This window comes from Pelobates fuscus, chromosome 5, assembly GCF_036172605.1.
Source record: "Pelobates fuscus isolate aPelFus1 chromosome 5, aPelFus1.pri, whole genome shotgun sequence".
NCBI lineage: Eukaryota > Metazoa > Chordata > Amphibia > Anura > Pelobatidae > Pelobates > Pelobates fuscus.
Window position 1 is genome coordinate 45,727,909 of NC_086321.1, and position 26,579 is coordinate 45,754,487.

The 26,579-nt window shown below is 41.3% G+C and overlaps 1 protein-coding gene across 3 annotated transcripts in view; it reads left to right on the plus strand.

The window, feature by feature from the left end:
- FAM169A (family with sequence similarity 169 member A) overlaps positions 1–26,579 on the plus strand; it is a 98,642-nt gene that overhangs the window by 20,057 nt on the left and 52,006 nt on the right. For 2 of the 3 annotated variants that reach the window (XM_063453796.1, XM_063453795.1), the window contains exon 2: positions 21,831–21,967. In XM_063453796.1, the coding sequence (XP_063309866.1) occupies positions 21,833–21,967 (135 nt within the window). In that variant the 5' untranslated portion in view covers positions 21,831–21,832. Of the gene's footprint in view, positions 1–14,520; positions 14,543–21,830; positions 21,968–26,579 lie in introns of those variants that run through there. The other variant, XM_063453798.1, reaches the window with a different exon arrangement.

A 26,579-nucleotide genomic window follows, 5' to 3' on the forward strand; every position in this document is an offset into this window, starting at 1 on the left:
GGAAACCATTCATGTGGATGTAACTTTGACACATACTACTTACCTAGAGATTGTTACAGACCACATAATTCCTTCATGGCAACATTGTTCCTTGATGGCGGTGGCGTCTTTCACACCGCAAAAATAGTTCAGGAATGTTTTGAGGAACATGATGAAGAGTTTAAAGGACTACTATAGTGCCAGGAAAACATACTCATTTTCCTGGCACTTTAGTGGTCAGGGTCCCCCTCCCGCCGGGCTGGATGGAGAGGAAGGGGTTAAACCTCTTTCTCCAGCACCGGGCGGGGAGCTCTCCGCTTCTTCTCCTCCTCCTCGGCTGAATGCGCATGCGCGGCAAGAGCCGCACGCGCATTCAGCCAGTCTCATAGGAAAGCATTTACAATGCTTTCCTATGGACGCCCGCGTCTTCTCACTGTGATTTTCACAGTGAGAAGCACGCAAGCACCTCTAGCGGCTGTCAATGAGACAGCCACTAGAGGCTGGATTAACCCTAATATAAACATAGTAGTTTCTCTGAAACTGCTATGTTTATAGAAAAAAGGGTTAACCCTAGCTGGACCTTGCACCCAGACCACTTAATTAAGCTGAAGTGGTCTGGGTACCTATAGTGGTCCTTTAAGGTGTTGCCAAATTCGATTGAGCATCAGTAGGGTGTGCTGGATCAACAAATCTAAGCCATGGAGGCTCCAACTCGCAACTAGCAGGACTTGAAGGGTCTGTTGTCTTGGTGCCAATTACCACAGGACACGTTCAGAGGTCTTGTGGAGTCCATGCCTCGACGTATGACATATTTTGTCAGGATGAGGGGGACCTACATGATATTAGGCAGGTGGTATTAATGTTGTGGCTGATCACTTTATAGTCCCCATATGAAAATTACTCAGTGAGCTCAGACCTGCAGTGAGATGAAGTGGTCTGAGTGATATAGTTAGATAGATGACGTGATCTAAGTGATATAGTAATCCTTTAAGCTAAGTTGTTTTCGGTGCTTAGCATATCCCGTTTAATATATGTTATTTCTCCTACTTATAAAACATATCTGTCATAACATGCTTGCTCAAAGCTATCTTTGCTTTTTTGAAAAATAATTAAAAAGCAGCTCAACTTGGGTAATAGAAAATGAGAAACGCAGATTGTTGGCCTATTAAAGGGACACTCCAAACACCATAACAACCTATGCTGTGTAAGGTTGCCTTGTCACTGTATCCCTGCTTGGAATAGTTTATATCTGCAGCTGTGACAGCTGTGTGAAAAGCATGTACAAGATGAGGGGAGTGTACACTGCTCAGTTCCAAACCCCCCTTGAGCCAAAATTCTGCGCATTTGTGTTTGTCAGCTTAGGAAATGTGTGCACACAGTCTTAATTCTCAAAACTGCTAATGGGGCTTTAAATAGGCTGGTAGCAGGCATCGAATGGTGGTGGCTGCCAATGTATTGAGCAGTTCCGCTGATCAGATTTAATAATGAATTTAAAATGTAAGCACTGCCACAGTGATCCTTAAAATGTTTAATTTTATTCCCTCAGTTTATTGTAAGGGAATATCATGATTTGGGGCAGCCTTCATATCACCCGTCCATAAAACAACTTTTTTTAAACCGACTCCCATATGATAAGTGGAAATATAGTAAGACAGGGCTTGACAAATTTTCGGAAAATCTAGGAGCCAGCTAGAAAAGTTATGAGCCAGAGAAATCAACGCCACAAATACAATTCTTAAAGGGACACTATAATCACCAGAGCCACTACAGCTTAATGTAGTTGTTCTGAAGTCTATATCCTGTCCCTGAATGCATTTCAATGTAAACACTGACAAAAGACAGTGTTTACATTGCTGCCTGGTGACACCTCTAGCGACAGTCATTGAGACGGCCTCTAGAGGTGCTTCCTGGGTCAGTGCATCACACTGTGCAGTATCTACGTTAATGTTCCCTATAGGGATGCATTGGTTTAATGCATCTCTATGAGAAGTTAAATTGGTGCAGTGGCATTTTACCGTGAATGCGCAATAGTTTCCCAATGTTTTTCTACGGGGAAGCATTGGACTGGCTGATATCGTCAAGATTAATGATCTCAGCCATGGAGGTGGGATCAGCCACAGTGTCACCAGCACGGCGTGGGAAAAATGGCAAGTAAATACACCTTTCCCACGTGATTGGAGGGAACACACACTCACTGACCGACATTCACAGACAAACACACACACACTCACAGACAAACACATACTCACAGACAACACACACACAGACAGACAAACACACACACACAAACACTCACAGACACATAGACACACTCACTCACAAATAATTTTTTATTTTTATTTTATGTAAATCCACCCAGTCTCCCTACCATTGTGGAGCTGGATTGCATAGGCACCCCCTGGGGTCCAGTGGGACTGCTGTCATCTCAATGTTCTGCTCCCTCTCGCACACTGTTTAGTGAGCCCGGGGCCAGAGTGATGTCACAACCAGACTTCCGGCATCATGAAAGGGAGCAGAGCAGGAAAATTACAGCTCCCTCGCCGCCGCAATAAGTCAGCTGCCCGCCTCCCACAGCTGTCCATTAGCTACCCAGGCTCACAAATCCCAAGCGCCAGGACAAATTTCCTGGTCGCCATAGAGACCTGGCGCCTGGGATTTGTCGAGCCCTGTAGTAACAGTATCATAAAATAATATATAACCTGATAGTTTGCCTTGTTTTAGTTGATGAATAAAAATTGAGGTCTTTCCTTGAGCGAGAGCACTTATGTACTTATTTATTCTCGCTAGGTAATGAAATCTGTTGTCATTAGTGGAAGTCACTTGCTTATGTGTTCATTGTTAATTCAACAATATTTAACCCCTTGACGACCGATGACGGTTCAGGACCGTCATCGGAAACATCCCCTTGAGGACCGATGACTGTCTAAACCGTCATAACGGTCTGGGGCTACTTACCTGATCGCCGTCGTTCCCCCGGCGGCGATCAGCGTTCCTCCCAGTCCAGGGGGACTGCCTGTGTGCCCAGGCAGTCTCCCCGCGGCAGATCAGGACCCCGCGGCCACGTGATCGCTCGATCACGTGACCGCACTAGGTGCCTGTGTATCTGCCTTCCAGGGGGACTGTCTGTGCTGACAGGCAGTCTCCCTGCATCTGTAAAATACATTTTTTTTAATAAAATCAATGTAAAAAATATATATATATATATATGTGTGTGTGTATATATATAAAAAAAATATATATATATATATATATGTAAAATATGTAATTTTATTCTAACGTTATTTTGATATTAGTATATATATATTTATATCAAAATCCACTTAGAATGAAATGATATATATATATTTTAGAAAAACAAAGATATTGTGTGTTCAGGCGCTTAAATCGAATTTAAGTGGAAAAGATAGTGCTGCTACCACCAATGTGCAATCCTCTCACTACTTAGCACGAGTATAACGTATATGGTGTTAGACTGTGTGGTTAATAAATCAACCCCAGTCAAATAGGTGGAGCGCTCAAAGTGAGGTAACTCACCCCCCTCTTTTAGGCCGTGTAAATAACCTAGAGTTGTCGATGAGAGAAAGTAATATCGTGTGATATGTTTAAATTTATAATAGAGTGGTAAAAAGAGATATGGACCCACTCACATGGTTCTGAGCCTTATCTGGATAGGCTCAGATCACTTTTGCAGGCGTGTTTGGGATAACACGAAACCTTACACTGGAGGAATGGTCACGCTGTTCCTTTAAGAGATAAAAAAAAACAAATTTGGTGCAGCATGTAAAAATAATGCAGTGTAGGTGACAGGGTACAGTGAACTGCTCACCTGATTCAGAGCCTGGACTCTGGCTCTGAGTATATAAGTATATGTGTCTATGAGGGGACACAAAACCCTATAGGTGGATGGAGGAATGGTCACGCTGTTCCTTTAAGAGATAAAAAAACCCAAATTTGGTGCAGCATGTAAAGATAATGCAGTGTAGGTAACAGGGTACAGTGAACTGCTCACCTGATTCAGAGCCTGGACCCTGGCTCTGAGTATATAAGCATATGTGTCTATAAGGGGACACAAAACCCTATAGATGGATGGCTGGAGCACAAGCAATTTCTTCACCAGGAGGAGGTTAGTAGAAAAAGTAATTTATTAAATAAAAAACTAGTATGAATAAAATTGTAAAAAACAATGAATATAATAAGTCCTCAATCCTGTGAGTTGTCCGAGAGGCGTTTCGCCGGTCGGCTTTTTCAATCGGTATAATTCTATGTGCTCCTGTTCTTCTTTTATATCTCCACTAAAGATCTCTTTCCAGGTGTCCTCAATTTCGAAATCGGCCGCGGCTCTGTTCCGCCTATGTCACTTCCGCTTACGTCATCACCTGTTGCGGTCGCATTTCGTCCGCCCATATATGGGTGAATCTGCGGCCGCCATATTGTTTATGGGCAAAAACGTCTCTTTGTATATATAGAGAGTCCCTCATACAGTATAACAATGGGAAAGTAAAAACGGATAATGAAGAAGGGTATAGTTAGTGTTTCAATCAAATTGTATTATAAAAGAGGTTAAATAAATGTAACACTTATATTCATACCATAACCTTCACCCAGAAATCAATGTGTATACAAACATGTATTTAAATACCTTAGATACCTCTTTAAATAATTTACCCTTAACTTACTAAATAAATATTGGAGTTTACTTTTGATGCCAAATACCATTAAGAAAACATATATTTATCACTTAATGGATTGCTATCTGTCATGCTTAATATAAACATTTATTCATTTAAATACATGTTTGTATACACATTGATTTCTGGGTGAAGGTTATGGTATGAATATAAGTGTTACATTTATTTAACCTCTTTTATAATACAATTTGATTGAAACACTAACTATACCCTTCTTCATTATCCGTTTTTACTTTCCCATTGTTATACTGTATGAGGGACTCTCTATATATACAAAGAGACGTTTTTGCCCATAAACAATATGGCGGCCGCAGATTCACCCATATATGGGCGGACGAAATGCGACCGCAACAGGTGATGACGTAAGCGGAAGTGACATAGGCGGAACAGAGCCGCGGCCGATTTCGAAATTGAGGACACCTGGAAAGAGATCTTTAGTGGAGATATAAAAGAAGAACAGGAGCACATAGAATTATACCGATTGAAAAAGCTGACCGGCGAAACGCCTCTCGGACAACTCACAGGATTGAGGACTTATTATATTCATTGTTTTTTACAATTTTATTCATACTAGTTTTTTATTTAATAAATTACTTTTTCTACTAACCTCCTCCTGGTGAAGAAATTGCTTGTGCTCCAGCCATCCATCTATAGGGTTTTGTGTCCCCTTATAGACACATATGCTTATATACTCAGAGCCAGGGTCCAGGCTCTGAATCAGGTGAGCAGTTCACTGTACCCTGTTACCTACACTGCATTATCTTTACATGCTGCACCAAATTTGGTTTTTTTTATCTCTTAAAGGAACAGCGTGACCATTCCTCCATCCACCTATAGGGTTTTGTGTCCCCTCATAGACACATATACTTATATACTCAGAGCCAGAGTCCAGGCTCTGAATCAGGTGAGCAGTTCACTGTACCCTGTCACCTACACTGCATTATTTTTACATGCTGCACCAAATTTGGGTTTTTTATCTCTTAAAGGAACAGCGTGACCATTCCTCCAGTGTAAGGTTTTGTGTTATCCCAAACACGCCTGCAAAAGTGATCTGAGCCTATCCAGATAAGGCTCAGAACCATGTGAGTGGGTCCATATCTCTTTTTACCACTCTATTATAAATTGAAACATATCACACAATATTACTTTCTCTCATCGACAACTCTAGGTTATTTACACGGCCTAAATGAGGGGGTTGAGTTACCTCACTTTGAGCGCTCCACCTATTTGACTGGGGTTGATATATATATATATATGAATAAATAAATAGATAAAAATAATATGAAATATACATATGTCCATGTACATAATTACATAAATAATTTCATAAATATACATGTAGACTTCAAATATATAAATATGTATATATATTTAAATTCTACGGGCATATTTATGTAATATTTTTACATAATTAAGTAATTCTATTGATTGCAATTTGAGGGACATGCCTGAGAACACAGGCCGAAAGTCCAGATAATTTAATTTGCTAGCACTGTGTTTAACCCTGTAATTTTCTATGACACCCTAAAACCTGTACATGGGGGGTACTGTTTTACTCAGGAGACTTCGCTGAACACAAATATTAGTCTTTCAAAACAGTAAAACATATAACAGCGATGATATTGTCAGTGAAAGTGAAGTTTTTTGCATTTTTCACATACAAACGGCACTTTCACTGATGATATTATTGCTGTGATACGTTCTACTGTTCTGAAACACTAATATTTGTGTTCAGCGAATTCTCCCAAGTATAAGAGTACCCCACATGTAGAGGTTTTATAGTGTTTTTGAAAGTTACAGGGTCAAATATAAAGCTTGATTTTACTTTTTCTTTTTTCATTGAAATTTGTCAGATTGGTTATGTTGCCTTTGAGAGCGTATGGTAGCCCAGGAGTGAGAATTACCCCCATGATGGCATACCATTTGCAAAAGAAGACAACCCAAGGTATTGCAAATGGGGTATGTTCAGCCTTTTTTAGTAGCCACTTAGTAACAAACACTGGCCAAAGTTAGCGTTTCTTGCATTTTTAACACGCAAACAAATATAAATGCTAACTTTGGCCAGGGTTTGTGACAAAGTGGCTACTAAAAAGACTGGACATACCCCATATTGAATACCCTGGGTTGTCTACTTTAAAAAAAATATTAACATGTGGCGTGTGGTTCAGAGATTTATGACAGATAATAGTGTTACAATGTCACTATTGATACATTTAAAAATATATACCGTATATACTCGAGTATAAGTCGAGTTTTTCGGCACATTTTTTGTGCTGAAAAACCCCAACTCGACTTATACTCGAGTCAATGTCTGTATTATGGCAACTTACATTGCCATATTACAGACAAGGGGCTGTTGGGGGCTGGCAGAGAGCGTTTACATACCTCTCCTGCAGCTCGTGTCAGCTCCCTCCTCCTCTGCGCCGGTCCGGTCAGCTCCCTCTGCAAGTCCCAGTGTAAGTCTCGCGAGAGCCGCGGGGTCATAGCGTTGCCACGGGTCTTAAACTTGCGGCCGCAAGACTTAAACTGGGACTTGCAGAGGGAGCTGACCGGACCGGCGCGGATGAGGAGGGAGCTGAGAGGAGCTGCAGGAAAGGTAAGTAACAGCTCGCTGCCAGCCCCTTCCTACACAGCCCATCCACTGGACCACCAGGGAGTGAGAGCCCCTCTCCCTGCCATGTATCAAGCAGGGAGGGGGGACGAAAATAAATAACATAACAATTTAAATAATAAAATAAAATATTAATAATAAAAATAATAATAATAAAAAAAAATATTACTAATAAAACAAACAAAATGAATATTAAAATAATAATAATTTAAAAAAAATAATAAAAATGCCCACCCCCCACCAAGGCTCTGCATCACACTCTGCATCACACACACACACACTGCACTCATACACACACTGCACTCATACACACACTGCATTCATAAACACACACTGCATTCATACACACACGCTGCACTCGTACACACACGCTGCACTCGTACACACACTGCATTCATACACACACACACTGCACTCACACACACACACTGCACTCATACACATTGCATTCATACACACATTGCATTCATACACACACTGCATTCATACACACACACTGCACTCATACACACACTGCATTCATACACACACACTGCATTCATACACACACACTGCACTCATACACACTGCACTCATACACACTGCACTCATACACACACACACTGCACTCATACACACACTGCACTCATATACACACACACACTGCATTCATACACACACTGCACTCATACACACACTGCACTCATACACACACTGCACTCATACACACACTGCATTCATACACACACTGCACTCATACACACACACTGCATTCATACACACACACTGCATTCATACACACACTGCACTCATACACACACACTGCATTCATTATATACACACACTGTAAATAAATATTCAATTATTATAATTTTGTTAAGATCTAATTTTATTTAGAAATTTACCAGTAGCTGCTGCATTTCTCACCCTAGTCTTATACTCGAGTCAATAAGTTTTCCCAGTTTTTTGGGGTAAAATTAGGGGCCTCGGCTTATATTCGGGTCGGCTTATACTCAAGTATATATGGTATATTGAAACAGCAATTTCCTACTTGTACTTATAGCCATATAACTTGCAAAAAAAAGCACGTAAACACTGGGTGTTTTTAAACTCTAGACAACATTTTTTATCTATTTAGTAATTGTTTGCATAGCTTTTGTAGATAAGTAAAAGATTTTTCAAGTAAAAGTCCAAAAACTTTTTTTTTTTCACCAGATTTTATTATTATTTTTAAAGTAAAATATGTGACATGATACAAATAATGGTATGTAAAGAAAGCCCTTCTTGTCCTGAAAAAAACAATATATATAACTTGTATGGGAACAGTAAATGAGAGAGAGAAAAATTACAGCTAAACACAAACACCACAAAAGTGTTAAAACCGCTCTGGTCCTTAACGTACAACATCGCAAAAACAGTCCGGTCCTTAAGGGGTTAAATTAAATGAGCCTTTACTGTAGAAATAGGGAATAGGCAATAATAGATAATATTATCTGACCAAATCAGAAAGAAGTTACTGACATGAGCTTTGTATACCAGAAGATCAGTGACAATAAATGTAACACAAATATACATAGATAACATCGTCCTGGAGAACTGGATTGTAATCCAATTTCGGAACAGGGCTAGATAATTGCTTTAAGCCTGGACTATGGCTGCAATGTAGGTCAGTTGATAGCCTTTGACAAGCTAGGATAAAAGAGATTACACACAGAAATGAAATCACTTGTGGATGTAAATAAACACAGGGATACCTGAAATTGTTATGAATCAACTTATTCCTCAAGAGTCGTATTCTTTCAGTTTAGAATTTCTCAAATCAAAGGGTAAGGACTCTTTAACGTGAGCCTGTAATGTAACAATCAATGTGCCTTAAACAAAAAAATATGTAAAATATTGAAATATGCTCACCTCACCTACCAGCTTCAGAGCATTGTGTGTTACTCTTCGTATAACACCCACCGTCTGTCTGTCCTTGGCATCTCTTACAGTCTTCTTTGATATGCTCTGCTTGAGGATGCGGACAGCATGCTGTCAGCATGGCGGAGTCTCCATAGGGAGTTGCGATAGCAATCACAGATGCATGGCAGCACAAAGCCAACGAGACCCCCCAAAGGCAAACCGACCTCAAGGGCAGCAGACCTTTCTATTCTATGCCTTCCTGGGCTTACGGCCACCAGGGGAACACCCCCAGTGCACCGGCCACACATGCGGAGGAGAACGAAGCGCTGACTCCTACACAAGCACAGTATAGCCTTCCACAAACTCCCGGATGGGGACAATCACTATTGTTTCGGTTTATGCAGCTCTAGCCACACCTCCCCTGGCTGTGACTCACACAGCTTGCATGAAAAATGGTTTCATTTTCAATCAGATATTACAGCACATTGTGTTTACTTTAGAAGTTCTTATCTCCTGCTCTGTTAATCGAACGTTAATCATACATGAGGCTGTTTAAGCAATAGAAAATGTTGCAGGCACCAAGAGGCTATTAACAAAACTGCAGATAATACATTTTAAACACATTCTGCAATTAGGGAAGCTAAGAAACTTGGGAGGCTGTGTAAGTCACAGTCAGGAGAGGTGTGGCTCGGGATCCATAAACATGTGGTTTAACTCTAAAGGGCAGTGTATTGAGAAGTAAGATGCAGGTGCATGATCTATACACTTAAATCAGCGGAAGTTGTTTTGGTGCTCTGAAAATCAAAATGTTTAAGAGCTGTTTGGGATTATCTGAGCATCTTAACGGCACCAAAGGACAGCTCCAATCTCAGCTGCATTGATAATACGGAATTATAAACATTTTCAGTCTTAATTTCATCTGAATGGTGGTGATTGGGTAGGAGTGCCAGTTAACCCACCCCTAGTATGATCAGCCGCTCAGCTCCATCCACGTTGGATAAAATTGACATTGATACTGCAAGTGTCATTTCCTCATTATCGATGTAGCTGAGATGGAGGTGGGGAAAACTCATCTTTTATATCAAACTGTGCCAAAATGACGTGATATGATCTGTGCTGGCTAGGTTCCATAGAGTGCCTGTTTTGCTATTTTACACCTGTAACACACAAGGTTTTTATGAGTTAAAATGGAAACCATTACAGTTTTGCTCAGTAAAGTTCATTCTATCTCATTAAATCCAATACTCTGAAATTTCGGCTGTTTTCTGGAAAACAATCAAGGCATTCTGTGTTTTATTTGGACATTCTTTTCCACTTCAATATCCGTTCTGCATGAGTGTTTTGTAATGAGTCTGTTTGCCTAAGGCTGCATGGAGTTTGCTCATTCATGCATAATCTTCCCTGGCCAATCGGAGGGAAGCCTCGTGGGAAGTACAGATAATTTGACATGCATTTGACCTGACAGTCGAGTAGACCGAGAATACATTAGCCCGTATTGCGCTGGAATAGGTAGCATTCCTCCTAGATGTCTACACAGACAAATAAACACACATAGAGCTTCATGAACAGCTCAGAGAAAATATCACCCTCTTTTTCCCACCCATTTTGCTGGGTTTATATTCCGATGACGTTCTCGTCTAGCAGTCGTTGCCGATTAAAGAGATAGGCTAGCCACCTAAGGTGCTAGGATGCATTTTATAGAGCATCTTGTAAAAATTCAACTAATCTCTTTTGCAGCAGTGGTTGTTTGATGTACGAGGTGGCCACCGAGGAAGCAGACATCTCTTCTTTTTTTCAGGTGAGGATAACAAGAGCTTTTACGTCTACGTTATTTTAGAATCTAAAATTTAGATGGTCTGTCAGCCTGTCTGTATTAAATGTGCAGTCGGAAAACCAAAGTGCTCTGTGCAGTACGAGGCACTTATATATATAGAATAATATGTAATTATGTAAGCAGCTACAGTCACTCTCTGACTCCATACACAAACATGCTCAATATAAAACAAACTGAGAGGCTAGAACTATCACCGGTATATATAGTGGAGCACTATAGAAACACTTACTATATATAATAAGGGATATATATGGCAGCAAAACTAGATAAAGGAAAAAATAATATAGTGTAGTATTTTAGTTGGTTATAGGCATAGGAATGGTTTAGGGATATATATGACATACTCACATGGAGCAGAGACAATCAAAGGGACACTATAGTCACCAGAACAATTACAGCTTAATGTAGTTGTTCTGGTGTGTATAGTATGTCCCTGTAGGCATTGTCATTTAAACACTGCCTTTTCAGTTTTGCCATGCATTCGCAGTTGCCTCCCAATGCTTTCATATGGGAAAGCATTGGATTGGCTGAGATAGTCAATTTCGATGTTCTCAGCAATGGCGGTAGGGAGTGGGTGGAGCCCGTGCTGATTGGCCAGTGCTGTGTTTGAATTGTGCTGGCTCTGCCCCTGATCTGCCTCCTTGTCAGTCTCAGCCAATCCTATGGGGAAGCATTGTGATTGGATAAGGCCAGCACTTCTAATGATGTCAGAGGAAGTTCACAGGCAGAGGCAGCAACTTTAGACTTGAATAGTAGTAAGATTTTACTATCTTTAGGAAGGCAAATGGGTCTAGATAGTGGTTTTAACACTAAAGGGTCAGGAATACATGTTGGTGTTCCTGATCCTATAGTGCTCCTTTAATCTCTTAAGGATTGGGGTAATTGTCCAAATTCTGAACCAAACAAAACCTAGAACTTGCGCTTTGTGTTTGTTTTCCAGTAATTTAAGGGTTTTTCTTTAAGTGCTGATATATATATATATATATATATATATATTTATTTATTTTTTAAGAAAATGAAGGGCTTTCATTTAATATCCCATATGTATACCTTATTCAACCCTACACGTGACTAAAATGTTACAATTGTGGCAATTTTTTTTTATTATTTCACATTTTTACCTATAATATTTTTTACACATTCAGTGCAACTAAATAAAAATAACTAAAAAGAATAGATCCATGTGTCATTCCTGATTGTGTAATGTCTAATATGTCTAGGATCTAAATACATTTTTGGTAGATAACGCTAAGCCTATATCAACGCTTACACTAATGCTATAGCAGCCATGCCACTTACCCAATGTTTACACTAAGTCTAACCATAGACCTATCCCAATATTAACCTTAACCCTTCACCTCTAGTCACTGTCTGAGTGAATCTTTGCAGGACTAACACCCTGCGCCTACACCAGTGATGGCTAACCGTAACACCATAAATTATTTCTGGACTACATAAAAGCTAACTGAGCATCATGGGAAATATGTAGTACAGAAACAATTTATGATGTCAAGGTTAGCCATTACTGGTCTGTCTACACGCTCTGCTGATTGGTGCAGGGTGGCGATTGCTGCGATTGCACACTGCCCTCCACCCCGCTATGGGGAAGCATCGGAAGGACTGAGATCGTCTGCAATGATTTTCTTAATCAGGGGGAGCAGAAGCAACAGCTGGACTGGCACCCTGTGGGACTTCATGTGAGCTAAACGATTTATCTTGTTAAGGGGTACCCACAAATCTAAGTATAGAGGAAAACACTCTGGCATTCGGAATACATGTTTATATTCCTAATGTTCAAGTGTTGTTTTAATTGCATGCCCCTCTGGCTTATTTTATAAATAGGAAATTTCAAGTAATACCCAAGCAGACTGCTGGGATGGTCTTCTGTCTCACTCACTTTAAAATGTCGTTCATAGTGGCGTGCCTCTCACAGAGTTTTATGTGCATGCGCAATTTTCCAATGCATCTCTATGAGAAGCATCTGATTGCAACAGTATTGATGACATTACGGAAGGTATATCTAGAAACTTTAAGGAACACTCCAATTAAAAATATATATATTATTATATTTTTTTAAAGTGCACCTTTAAATTGTCTCTCTCACTTTTGAGTTTTGTATATATTTTGTTTAATGTAAATACTTTCAATTTGACAATTTTTATTTTGTCAGAACAGTAATATGGGGGATACAGAAAAAAGAAGGGGAAGGATTAAACAATTCTTCCGTACACAGGCGAAGTATGCATCCTTCAGCAGTTTAACATTATATATTGACAATTTACAATAAGAAATCCCCGATAGAGACTTGCCACATTTACCACATTCCACATTTTAGTCCTGGTGTAAGACGGGGTATTTCCGTGTCTTGTACTATGTGCGTGTTGTGGCGGGTAGCGTTCCCTGAAGGGGATACCTGAATTTGAGTAGTTTAATGTAAATACTGCCTTTTCAGAGAGAAAGCAGTGTGTACATTACTGCCTAGTAACACCTCTACTGGCAGTCACTCAGACGGCCACTAGAGGGGCTTCCTGTGTGTCCAGCACTGATGTTGAGCGCCTCCACATTCTGCTTGGAGGTGCTGAACTTTTCGCCTAGAGATGCATTGATTCAATGCATGTCTGTGAGGAGGTGCTGATTGACGCACAGCGGTGTTTTGCCGAGCATGCACGATAGCCTCCTCTGGGAAAGCATTGGATTGGCTGAGATAATCAAGTTTGATGATTCTCAGCCAAGGGGTGGGGCCAGTCATGATTGGAACCCATGAGGCCCTGGAAGAATTGTGAGTAAATCGCCTTTTTAACCAGAGGTAAAGAGCTATTTAGACCAATAGTGTCAGGTATATACGTTTGTATAGTGTTCCTTTAAGAAATACTCGCATTTAAACTTCTCCGGAGGAAATGCACACTGAGCGAGCACCTTTGGAGAGTCTATGCAAAATATGCAGAAACCCAGAAAGCACAGATCCACTTAATATTCTGCATGACATCTTTGAAATTTGCATAGTTCTGACTGATTTATGTCACTGTAAAAATGTAATGATTTTTCAAAAACATTTGTATTTGACCTCCTTGGGTGTGTAAGGGACGATAGAGTATTTTAAATGTGTTTTGTGTTTCCTCCTCCTTGTAAGAAAATCCTAACTTGTAATGTATTTTTTGTGGTTTGTCTTATTTGTCCCCCGGGGTTTTTCTGGAGCGTTTTATTTTTATATTTTTTTTATGACTTTGTTGGACAGCTTGTTGTGACATGTTTTCACACTTACTTGGTTTTGACACTAATGTCTTATTTTGAAGGAATTTGCTACAGGTGTTGCCTGTTTTACGGTGACGATAAGGTGCTGTCTAGAGAAGGGGTTTGTTTGTGTTTGTTAGTTGAGTATAGATGACCTTGATGAAGCCATGTTCAGTGTGTGAGATGGTTGTGTCTTGAAAGAACCAGTCTGTTTGTGATGTGAATCTGTTGAGTGTGCATGGAAAGGTTTCAAGCTTGGTGCTTGCTGCTCTAACATATTAAGATAACAGAATGTTCCAAGAGAGGTGCTAGTTGAAGGTACAGTATATTTTGGTATTCTGAATAATTCTAATAGTGGCCCTTGCCCTGTGGCCCTGTAGGTTTAAACCTGCTGTGTAAAAACACTGCAGCTTTTTAGAAACGGCAATGTTAACATTGCAGAGTTACGGTAAATCCTCTTGCTTTCTTTTGCAGTAACGGAGTAAAACTCGGTCACGTTACTGTAGCTTCCATAGGAAAGCATTGATTGAATATATATATATATATAAATATATGATATTTGATGCACGTGTCGCACTCACTGGATGAGAAGCAATGAAAGGGACCGACTCTGGAGAAGTCTCTATACTGGAAAAAAAAATATTCTAGGCCGAACTGGGGGAAGGGGTGGGGGAACCTTGTCAATAGGGACAGTAAAGCGATAGGAATACACATATGTGTTCTTGATGTTTTAGTCTTCCTTTCATAGATAGTTTAACTGCTGGGTGTACCTGCCATGGATAATATGTTGCTATTCCGGTCACATTTCTCTACCCACTCTTGCCTGCAGCTGCCTTAGATTGCTGTGTTCAGTCTAAGGGGTCGGGCTATATAGAGATAAGTACAGTGAGAAAAAATACAGTCATTAACATTGCCAGCACGGTTGGTTTTATTTACATCACAATTTATTAATGAACTGGCCAGTAAGACTTGATGTAAATCATGCATTTTAACCGTAAAGACTCGTTCTTGCTGACTGTTATTAAAATCTATAATATTTGCAACCGGATGAAGATTTCATATTCAGAATAACTTTTCAGATTAGTTTAAAAATTATATCAGAACCAATTTTGTTACGTACGTACCATTAGAAATACATAGATAATAATGAAATCATTGCAAGGTGAACTGTCTGCAGTTTATTAGGCTAATTATTATTAGTATTATTATTTATAAAGCGCCAACAGATTCCGCAGCGCTGTACAATGGGTGGACTGACAGTGGGGTTGAGGGACCTGCTCAATGAGCTTACATGCTAGAAGGAGTGGGGTATAGGGACACAAAAGATTAACCCCTTAAGGACACATGACATGTGTGACATGTCATTATTCCCTTTTATTCCAGAAGTTTGGTCCTTAAGGGGTTAAGGTCACTCGTATTTGGAGACCAACTAAAATAGTTTTATCTAAAACAATAATATTTATTTGACTAAAACAATAATATTATATCGCATACATATTCTTGTATTTGCTTAAACATCAGTTTTTGTTAACTGAAGAGATTAAACAAAATATCTTTAAAAAACTAAAAGTGCAATGATTTACACTCTCACCTGGGACCCCGCTGGGGGGTGTAGAAAGTCTTAGCTGAAGTGGTAGAGGTTAACACAGTGAAGGAGTTTAAGCATGCGTGGGATAGGCATAAGGCTATCCTAACTAGATAAGGACAGGGACTAATTAAAGTATTTAGAAAATTGGGCAGACTAGATGGGCCGAATGGTTCTTATCTGCCATCACATTCTATGTTTCTATGTCTTCTCTGCTGCTGGGTGACGCACATCCGGTTTCTGCAGGTCACTCATTGGCTGTGAGGGGCACAAAGGATATGCACAGAATTGACATTAGCTAGCTTGGAACACGTGTTCTGGCTAATGACATACTAATGGCGCAGCAGAAAGTGGAGTTATACCTTTGAAATCAATGTAAAATATCTCAGTATGCGCAAAGTTTCATACTGACTGCCAACACTATGACCTATGAAGTTGTCATGGTGCTTGGAGCATCCCTTGAAGGTAAGGTATTCATTGTGTACATAGATTTTCAGAATGACAATGTGTTTAAGGCCTTTTTGCTAACTTGCATTTTTATTTTACAAGATTTTTGCTGTGAATAAAATGACATTTAAGTTAATTTAACTTGGATTAATGGAATTAATTTACCAAACATTTAAATGTTGCATGAACATACAGCCTCATGCTATATAACTGATCAATATCTGATGCTGAGTAACAATTTGTACTGTAATGTATCTTGAATAGAAAGGTATATTTAGATAGATTTTTCCTCTAGAAGCATTTTATTGTAAAAAAAAAAAAGTGTGATCTAAATTTAAAAAATCAGATTTAACGAAAAAGAAAATTATCCGATATTTATTAAAATTTCTACTTTTATCTTCCTTGATTGCTGTTATTTTTGCAATATTGGCACTAGCCAGACAGTTGGAAACGCCATCCGTGCAAGTAAAATATTGGCCAGGCGGCACTCCTACTTTAACGGGACACTAAAGTCATAAGAACAACTACAGCTTATTGTATTTCTTCTGGTGGGTATAATCATTCCCTTCAGGCCTTTTGCAGTAAACACTGTTTGTTTTTTTCAGAGAAAAAGCAGTGTTTACATTACAGCATAGGGATACCTCCACTGGCCACTCCTCAGAAGGCAGCTAGAGGTGTTTCCTGGTGCAGTGCTGCACACTGTGCAGTACTGCCATTTAGTGTCTCCACCCTCTGCATGGAGACACTGAACTTTCCTCATAGAGATGCATTGATTCAATGCATCTATATGAGGAGGTGTTGATTGGCCAGGGCTATGTTTGACTTGTGCTGGCTCTGCCCCTGATCTGCCTCTTTGATAGTCTCCGTCAATCCTATGGGAAAGCATTCTGATTGGCTCAGAGAATCACTTCTGATTATGTCAGCCAAGCAGGCAGATCGGGGGCAGAGCTAGCAGCAGCAGACTTGACTAAAAGTAAGATTTTAGTATATTTAGGGGGGGAGGACTCAGGTGGGCTAGATGGTGGTTTTAACATTATAGGTTCAGAAATACATGTGTGCTCCGGACCCTAAAATGTTCCTTTAATGGAAGTTGAAAATGAAGATACAGCAATAAGGCTTAAATTCCTGAAAAATGTGTGGAGTACTTACTTGATCAGTTGTGAAGACAAATTAAAAGTTGATACAAAATGCACGTTTCAATTTTTTCTTCAGAAATGTGAAGTCTTGTTGTATATATTCTGCAGGACTCTCTAGAAGTGGCTCTGTCACCTCAAATATGCTTTCTTATTCTCTTCCTGTTTCAGAATCTGTTCTACTTTTCTGATCTATTTCTCTTAAGAACATAAGACAAAGTAGGGTCTACTTTGTCTGATGTATTTTTCCTACACTTGGCAATCTTGACAAACGGTGGTCTATGTCTTATGTTTTAAAGAGAAATTGATGGGAAATATCAGTTATTAACATTCCAAAAGAGGAAGAGTAGAGGAAATAATAAAAGAAAGCTAAGTTTGAGTTGACACGGTCACTTTAAAACACCTTGGTGTACCTTCATGCCATTTGTTGGTGTTTAACTCAAAAAGATGCTAATTTAGAAGTTTGTATGTTTATATTGTTGTTATCCCAATGTGTGAACTAGCTTCAAAGTATGAAAGCCTAGAGAGTGCTTAACCCCTTAAGGACCAAACTTCTGGAATAAAAGGGAATCATGACATGTCACACATGTCATGTGTCCTTAAGGGGTTAAAAGGACCACTATAGGCACCCAGACAACTTCAGCTTAATGAAGTGGTCTGGGTGCCAGGTCCATCTAGGGTTAACCCTTTTTTCTATAAACATAGCAGTTTCAGAGAAACTGCTATGTTTACCTATGGGTTAATCCAGCCTCTAGTGGCTGTCTCATTGACAGCCGCTAGAGGCGCTTCCGCGCTTCTCACTGTGATTTTCACAGTTAGAAAATGCCAGTGTCCATAGGAAAGCATTGAGAATGCTTTCCTATGGACTGGCTGAATGCGCGCGCGGCTCCTGCCGCCCATGCACATTCAGCCGAGGAGGAGGAGAGTCGGAGGAGAGTTCCCCGCCCGGTGCTGGAAAAAGAGGTAAGTTTAACCCCTTCCTCTCCATCCAGCCCGGCACCCTCAGGGCACTATAGTGCCAGGAAAACTAGTATGTTTTCCTGGCACTATCGTGGTCCTTTAATTCTTTATCTGATTATATCACCAGGATCCCTTTGTTTATATTTTTTATGCTGGGAGCAATACTTACTTTCTCACGCTCTGGATGTGAGCATGTTTGTACTGTTACGGTGTTCTGTCAGTGTGAGACTATGAGGGAACACCTAGAGACAGATGTTTTAATAAGCACATGGCTTTCTAAAATTTTTTGAAGGTAGAATGGGAATTTCTCAGGGACCATCATGTTGTCTTGCATGGACATTCACCACATTCGCTATATCTTAGTTGGTAGCATTATAACGTGGAATTAAAATGCATTTTATTAGAATTTATACCTTTTATTTTACACAAGATATACAGTACTTTGAAGGTTGATTTAACTCAAAGTTGATAAAAGAAAGGTTACATCTATACATTGTATATGCATTTACCTCTGCTCCTATGACAGCTCTATATAAACTATGGTCCATCCAGATGTATTCAAAAGCCTCATAATTAATGGAATGGAAGTCACTCAGTGCAATTGAATGTGTCTGATCGTCTCAAAATAAAAGTATCTGTTTCTGGAAGGCCACAGAGTTTGTTAGAGAGAGTATCCAACAGTAACCAACAGCATTTGAGGAGCTATAAAAACAAATTTGGATTCAATGCTAGAGAAGCACCAATCAGGTTTGATTAATAAAAAAATATGCCGAACTTTGAACATCATCGTAAGCACTGTTAAAGCCATAATTAAAAATATAAAGGAAATGGCACAAGAACTTCCTAAAGAACATCATCCACGAAAACTCAGGGATTTGCTAAAAGCAGAATTTGCCAGAAAGGCAACCACGAGGCCAGTTCTAACTCTGATAGAACTGGAGAGATCAAGCGATGAGATGGAAATAATTAGACTGCTATATCTCTGTCAGGTTATACACTGAGGAGCTCAGTGTGTGTTAAAAAGGCAATGCTTGTTCAACAAAAATTAGGTACTAATAGGGGCAAGGCAAAGACCAGTCCAGGCAGAACTGGTTCATATATGGGTATACAAGCAGAAAGGTCAGGTAACAAAGCTACTGGTGTAGCACTGAGGAAAGCACAGTGCAACTGAGCAAGGAGGACTGGTCTACTGCCACATACATAGGGAGAAGGAGAGGCATGCCCCCCGCATCACTGACACACCCTCTACATATCACACCCCTCTATGCTTTTAGATATGCCGATATTCTGCGTCCGCGCCCAGCGTGTTGGACTGCGAGGAGGATCGTCAGTTGCCCCCCACAGTCCGACGAGAGCCACATTCGGGCCAGTTCACTTTGCTCCCGGTGCTCAGAAGAGCGTCATACAGGGAGCTGTAGAGGAGGCCCAACTGATCCAACCTCCGTTAAGGACTCAGGCACGCACAGGCATGACGCCTCAAACAGTGGAGGGAGAGACGTGGTGAGGGAGTGCCATATATGCAGTGGGAGCCTGACAATCTCAGATGTTCACAAAGCTGGACCTCATAAACTTATAACAAGAAGAAACACTTTGTAAAACAAGTCAAATCAAATCACATTTGGAGTTTTCCAAAAGGCATGTAAAAACATGGCAAAACATTGTAAACAGGTTTTCTACTCTGAACTTTCTTGCCTTTGCTCAAAATTCTATTTGTGGGGCAAAGCCAACAGTAGTAAACTAGTCATCACCCTCAGAACACCCTCCTCACTGTGACAAAAGGTGGCGGAAGGATTTTTAGTGTCAGGGACTGGGTAAACTAGTTTGGATTGTGGGTAAAATGGACAGTCAAAGAAAAGGCAATTAGAGAGGATGCTCATCTTCCAGCAGGCTAATCACCCTTAGCACAAAGCAAAGTGATTAACACTTGCAATATTTGCAGTGGCACAGTCGAAGTCCAGATTTAAGTCTGATTAAGAATCTGTAGTTTTTTTTTTTTTTTAAATACTGTTCACCAGCAGTCCCCAACTAGCCACATAGTCCCTATTTGCAAAGTATGGTCACAACTCGTAAAGATTTATCCGAAAATATAGCTATAATTACTACCATGAATTGAAAGGATTCTATAGTGCCAGGAAAACAAAGCCGTTTTCCTGGCACTAGAGGTTCCTACAGTGCCCACCTTCCACAGCGCTGAATGGGTTAAAACCTCTTCTGTCACTTGCCTGAATCCATTGCTGATGTTCCTTTGGCGCTTGGTTAGGTTCCACCCACGCTCCTTCCCCACCGACGAAATCAATGCTTTCCTATGGGGATACCGGTGATGCTGGAAGTCATCATGCATAGCGTGAGGACATCCAGCGTAATTTAGATGACCAAAAGTCGTCTTAGCATCTGGAAGTCCCTCTAGTGGCTGTCTGGTAGACTGCCACTAGAGGAGGAGTTAACCCTAGCAGGTAATTATTGCAGTTTCTCCGGAACTGCAATAAATACCACTGTTAGGTTAAGGGACATGGGACATTGAACCCAGACCACTTCAATGAGTTGTAGTGGTCTGGGTGCCTACAGTGTCCCTTTAACCCAGCGAGGGGAATACTGTGCAACCAACAAATGTCTGTTTTTTTTTCTTAATTGTTTTTTTTATCATTGACAAGATTTATCACGCCACTTTGTTATGTATGCTATAAAACAGAGGGTTAATAATACACTAACATCTATTTTAATTCCTGGTTGTAACTCTACAAAATGTGAAAATGTATCCTTGGGGATTTGTTCAAGACTTCCACTAGACTCTATAAATCCTCGATAGCTAAAGATACTTATTTTACAAAATTATTGCAATGATATAATTTTAAAGATGTTAGTAGAATTAAAACTGGACTTTGTGAATTTTAATCTGGCCACAAGACCGGGTTATTCATGAAGGTGTGAATTATCAGGAAATTATATTGAATTTGAAGTGAATTTTACATTTAAGGCCCATGTACATGAGAGGGAAAAGCAGCTGACTTGGACAATTTTTCCAGTTCGGCTATTTCGGTCTTAAATTTGAAATTGACATTTATTCACTTTGAATTCCCAAAAGTTCTCACTTTAGTTTATAAACCTGTGAGTAGTATTTCTTAGAATGTTCATCAAACGAAATGATATCCCAGATGATTACTTAAATTGCATTCATTTGACTAGTTGCAGGTATAGACAAATGGGGGGTTAATTCACTAAACCGTGAATAGACAAGTTAATTGCAAGTTTTAGTACACAATTGCATGAAATTGAAGAATTATCCAATGCAACTCAGTTATTTTGTCTAAATATTGCAACTCTCATGTCAATTCTGCACAATTCCTCACTTGTGATTAAACTCCACGGCATTATAATGAACATATAAATCATTTCAGTGACTGAAATTTAAAATAAAATATATATATATTTTAATCGTATTTTATCATAATTGTGTTTTTTCTTTTTTTTGTTCATGTTTCAGGCATGGCGTACCCTGTTGATATATTAGGTAGTTGCAGTCATGAAGAACTGGAAAGCTTGTCAGAAGAATACCTCTCCGATCTGCGATGTTCTGATCCCGACAATCCAGAGTATTTTTCTTTTCGGGACAATACGGAGGTAATACTCATATTCCAGCAGCAAAGACTGAACAGCCCAGGGAATAGTGTTGATTTAGAAAAAAAGGAAGAATATTGCTTAGACACCAGTTTAAATAATAAGAAAGTGGATATAACGAGCATCTTATATCATTAGTCCCGCATTCATTGTGTATGTTTGCTCTGTGGTCTATTAATATTAATGCATTTTATTAGAATCCGTATTAAGTTGTTCTCTTGCTGTTCAATGTCTGGTTAATTGCAATCATAGAAGACCTACCTTCATCATATGATGATCTGTGACCTACTCCTGCCACAGAGTAAATCCTACCTCTCCCAGAAGGCACAGAAGCGTTGGAGGAGGGGGGGGGGGATTTTTTACAACCCTCAAATCTTGTTTTCACCAACATAATATGAAAATACAATTTTCGTGGTTGCGCTCTAGTCTAACTATCATGATGTGGTCACCCTGTACAGCGTTTTATTGTAAATGGTGCAACAGCACAGAATGCTGTCATATAACTTCAGTTTAATCTGTGCCAATATTATGTGCGTTCTCACGATGCCTGTTTGTAGACTTTTACTGTGCTGTATTCAACTGAAAGCTGCAGACAAAATTGGTGATATTGGCCTCGATTAAATATATTTAGGTAAGCTTTTCATACGATTTTATATGTTTTTACCCTTTAATGTCACAGCTTCAATTTGATAGTTTTGTATGTAAGGATGCAATCAATTTTGGCTGTGTTCTGCTGCAATTTCCATCTTTCTCATTTATTGCACCAACACATTATATAATATTTTTTTAAAGGGCAAAAATGGCTTGAATTTGATATGACATATACATATATCATTTTTTAAAATTATTATTAAAAATAATACGTGTTTCACAGTTTTTGCCATATTAACCCCTTAAGGACACATGACATGTGTGACATGTAATGATTCCCTTTTATTCCAGAAGTTTGGTCCTTAAGGGGTTAAAGGGACACTATCGTCACCTGAACAACTTTAGCTTAATGAAGCAGTTTTGGTGTATAGAACATGCCCCTGCAGCCTCACTGCTCAATCCTCTGCCATTTAGGCGTTAAATCTCTTTGTTTATGAACCCTAGTCACACCTCCCTGCATGTGACTTGCACAGCCTTCCATAAACACTTCCTGTAAAGAGAGCCCTATTTAGGCTTTCTTTATTGCAAGTTCTGTTTAATTAAGATTCTCTTATCCCCTGCTATGTTAATAGCTTGCTAGACCCTGCAAGAGCCTCCTGTATGTGATTAAAGTTCAATTTAGAGATTGAGATACAATTATTTAAGGTAAATTACATCTGTTTGAAAGTGAAACCAGTTTTTTTTCTTTTTTCATGCAGGCTCTGTCAATCATAGCCAGGGAAGGTGTGGCTAGGGCTGCATAAACAGAAACAAAGTGATTTAACTAATAAATGACAGTGAATTGAGCAGTGAAATTGCAGGGGAATGATCTATACACTAAAACTGCTTCATTCAGCTAAAGTAATTTAGGTGACTATAGTGTTCCTTTAATGTAACGATAATTAAAACAGCTGAAGAAAAGTCATTCAAAATAAATTAATTTATTTGTCCTGATTTACAGCATGTATCATATGTCTAGGTTTACAGTTTATTTTTGGTAGTTACAAGCAGGGCCGGACTGGCCCACCGGGATACCGGGAAATTTCCCGGTGGGCCGTCGGCACCTGGGGCCGGGGAGACATGTGGATGTCCTGCGGCCGCATGGAGAGCTTGGATGGCGGCCGCAGGGGAAGCTCTCCTTGCGGCCGCAGGGGAAGCTCTTCTGGCGGCCGCTGGGGGAGCAGGCTGTTCTGTCTCTGCTCCCCCTCCCTCGCGCGCTAGAAAGAGACCGGCGCCGGAATATGACGTCATATTCCGGCCCCGGTCTCATTAAGCTGCGCGCGAGGGAGGGGGAGCAGAGACAGAACAGCCTGCTCCCCCAGCGGCCGCGAGAAGAGCTTCTCCTGCGGCCGCGAGAAGAGCTTCAGGAAGGCTGGCTGGGCTGGAAGGTGAGCACAGGAGGGGAGGGGAGGAGGAGGGGAGGGGAGGAGGAGGGGAGGGGAGGGGGAGGGGGTGGGGGGGAAGTAACAAAGGTCACAGGAAGGGGAGGGTGGGGGGGTAACAAAGAGCACAGGAGGGGAGGGGGGGTAACAAAGGGCACAGGAAGGGGAGGGTGGGGGTAACAAAGAGCACAGGAGGGGAGGGGGGTAACAAAGGGCACAGGAAGGGGAGGGTGGGGGGTAACAAAGAGCACAGGAGGGGAGGGGGGGTAACAAAGAGCACAGGAGGGGAGGGGGGGTAACAAAGGGCACAGGAGGGGAGGGGGGGTAACAAAGGGCACAGGAGGGGAGGGGGGGTAACAAATGGCACAGGAGGGGAGGGGGGGTAACAAATGGCACAGGAGGGGAGGGGGCTAAGAGGTCACAGGAAGGGGAGGGTGGGGGGTAACAAAGGGCACAGGAGGGGAGGGGGGGTAACAAATGGCACAGGAGGGGAGGGGGGGGTAACAAATGGCACAGGAGGGGAGGGGGCTAAGAGGTCACAGGAAGGGGAGGGTGGGGGGTAACAAAGGGCACAGGAGGGGTGGGGGGTAACAAAGGGCACAGGAGGGGAGGGGGGTAACAAAGGGCACAGGAGGGGAGGGGGAGGGTAACAAAGGGCACAGGAGGGGAGGGGGGTAACAAATGGCACAGGAGGGGAGGGGGGTAACAAATGGCACAGGAGGGGAGGGGGCTAAGAGGTCACAGGAAGGGGAGGGTGGGGGGTAACAAAGGGCACAGGAGGGGAGGGGGGGTAACAAAGGGCACAGGAGGGGAGGGGGGGTAACAAAGGGCACGGGAGGGGGCTAAGAGGTCACAGGAAGGGGAGGGTGGGGGGTAACAAAGGGCACATGAGGGGAGGGGGGGTAACAAAGGGCACAGGAGGGGAGGGGGCTAAGAGGTCACAGGAAGGGGAGGGGGGGGTAACAAATGGCACAGGAGGGGAGGGGGCTAAGAGGTCACAGGAAGGGGAGGGGGGGTAACAAAGGGCACAGGAGGGGAGGGGGCTAAGAGGTCACAGGAAGGGGAGGGGGGGGTAACAAAGGGCACAGGAGGGGAGGGGGGGTAACAAAGGGCACAGGAGGGGAGGGGGCTAAGAGGTCACAGGAAGGGGAGAGGGGCCAAAAGATGAGCACAAAAGGGGCTGAAGAGGGTACAAGTCGGAAGGGGGGCTAAAGAGGGCACAGGAAGGAAGGTGGCTAAAGAGGGCACGGGAGGGGGCTAAAGAGGGCACAGGAAGGGAGGGTGCTACATAAGGGCACAGGAGGGGAAGGGGCTAAAAAGCACACAGGGGGCAAAAGAGGGCACAGAAGGGGAGGGGCACCTATCAGTCTGCCCACCCACCCACACAGGTAGCAACAAGTATGTATGTCAGTGGGAGTGTGTCTGTCTGTGTCATGCTGTGTGTGTGTCTGTCTGTGTCACGCTGTGTGTGTTTCTGTGTCATGCTGTGTGTGTGTGTGTGTCATGCTGTGTCTGTGTCTGTGTCATGCTGTGTGTGTGTCTGTGTCATGCTGTGTGTGTCATGCTGTGTGTGTGTGTGTGTGTCTCTGTGTCACTGTGTGTCTGTGTCATGGTGTGTGTGTGTGTCTGTCTGTGTCATGGTGTGTGTATGTCTGTCATGGTGTGTGTGTGTCAGTCGTAGTGTCTGTGTGTGTTTGTAAAAATAGTGTTTTACTCACTTTTTTTTTTCCAACGTCATGCTGGTCTCTGCCTCTATGACTGAGATCATCAAGCTTGATGATCTCAGCCAATCCGCACTGACACAGGAAGCACCTCTAGTGACCGTCTGAGTGTCTGTCACTAGAGGTGTCACTAGGAAGCAATGTAAACACTGCCTTTTCTCTGAAAAGTCAGTGTTTACATTCAAAAGCCTGCAGGGACAGGCTATAGACACCAGAACCACTACATTAAGCTGTGTGTGTGTGTGTGCGCCTGCTAGTGAGTTTGCTTGCTTGCATGTGTGTGTGTGTCTGCTAGTGAGTGAGCTTGTATTTTTATGTCAATGAGCTTATGTATATTAGTGAAATTGTTTGTCTATGAGGCTGTGTATCAATGAGCTTGTGTGTGTCAGTGAGATTGTCTGTGTCTGCATGTGAGTATGCTTACTGTATAATTAAATGTTTTACTCTGAAAGGACCAATATATTATATTAGAAAAAGCTATATATATACTATATATATATATATATATATATATATATATATAATTACTCAATCATCTGGGGTGGCAAGACATAGCCTTACATATTACATGCGACAATATATGGCGCAATGACTTATGGGGCTGGCATAGATTTTTTTTCCCAGGGCTGCTTTGTATCTCCAGTCCGGCCCTGGTTACAAGTCAAAAACTACAAGCAGTAAAATACAGTTTCAGTGTAGAATGATTTTAGAATTTGGTTTGTTTACTAAGTTTAAAGTGACACTATAGGCACCCAGAGCACTTCATCTCATTGAAGTCATCTGGCTAAAGTGCCCATGTCCCATTAACCCTGCAATGTAACATTGTTTACATTGCAGGGTTAAGAGAGCCACTTCCATAAAGCCACTAGAGGCGCTTCCTAG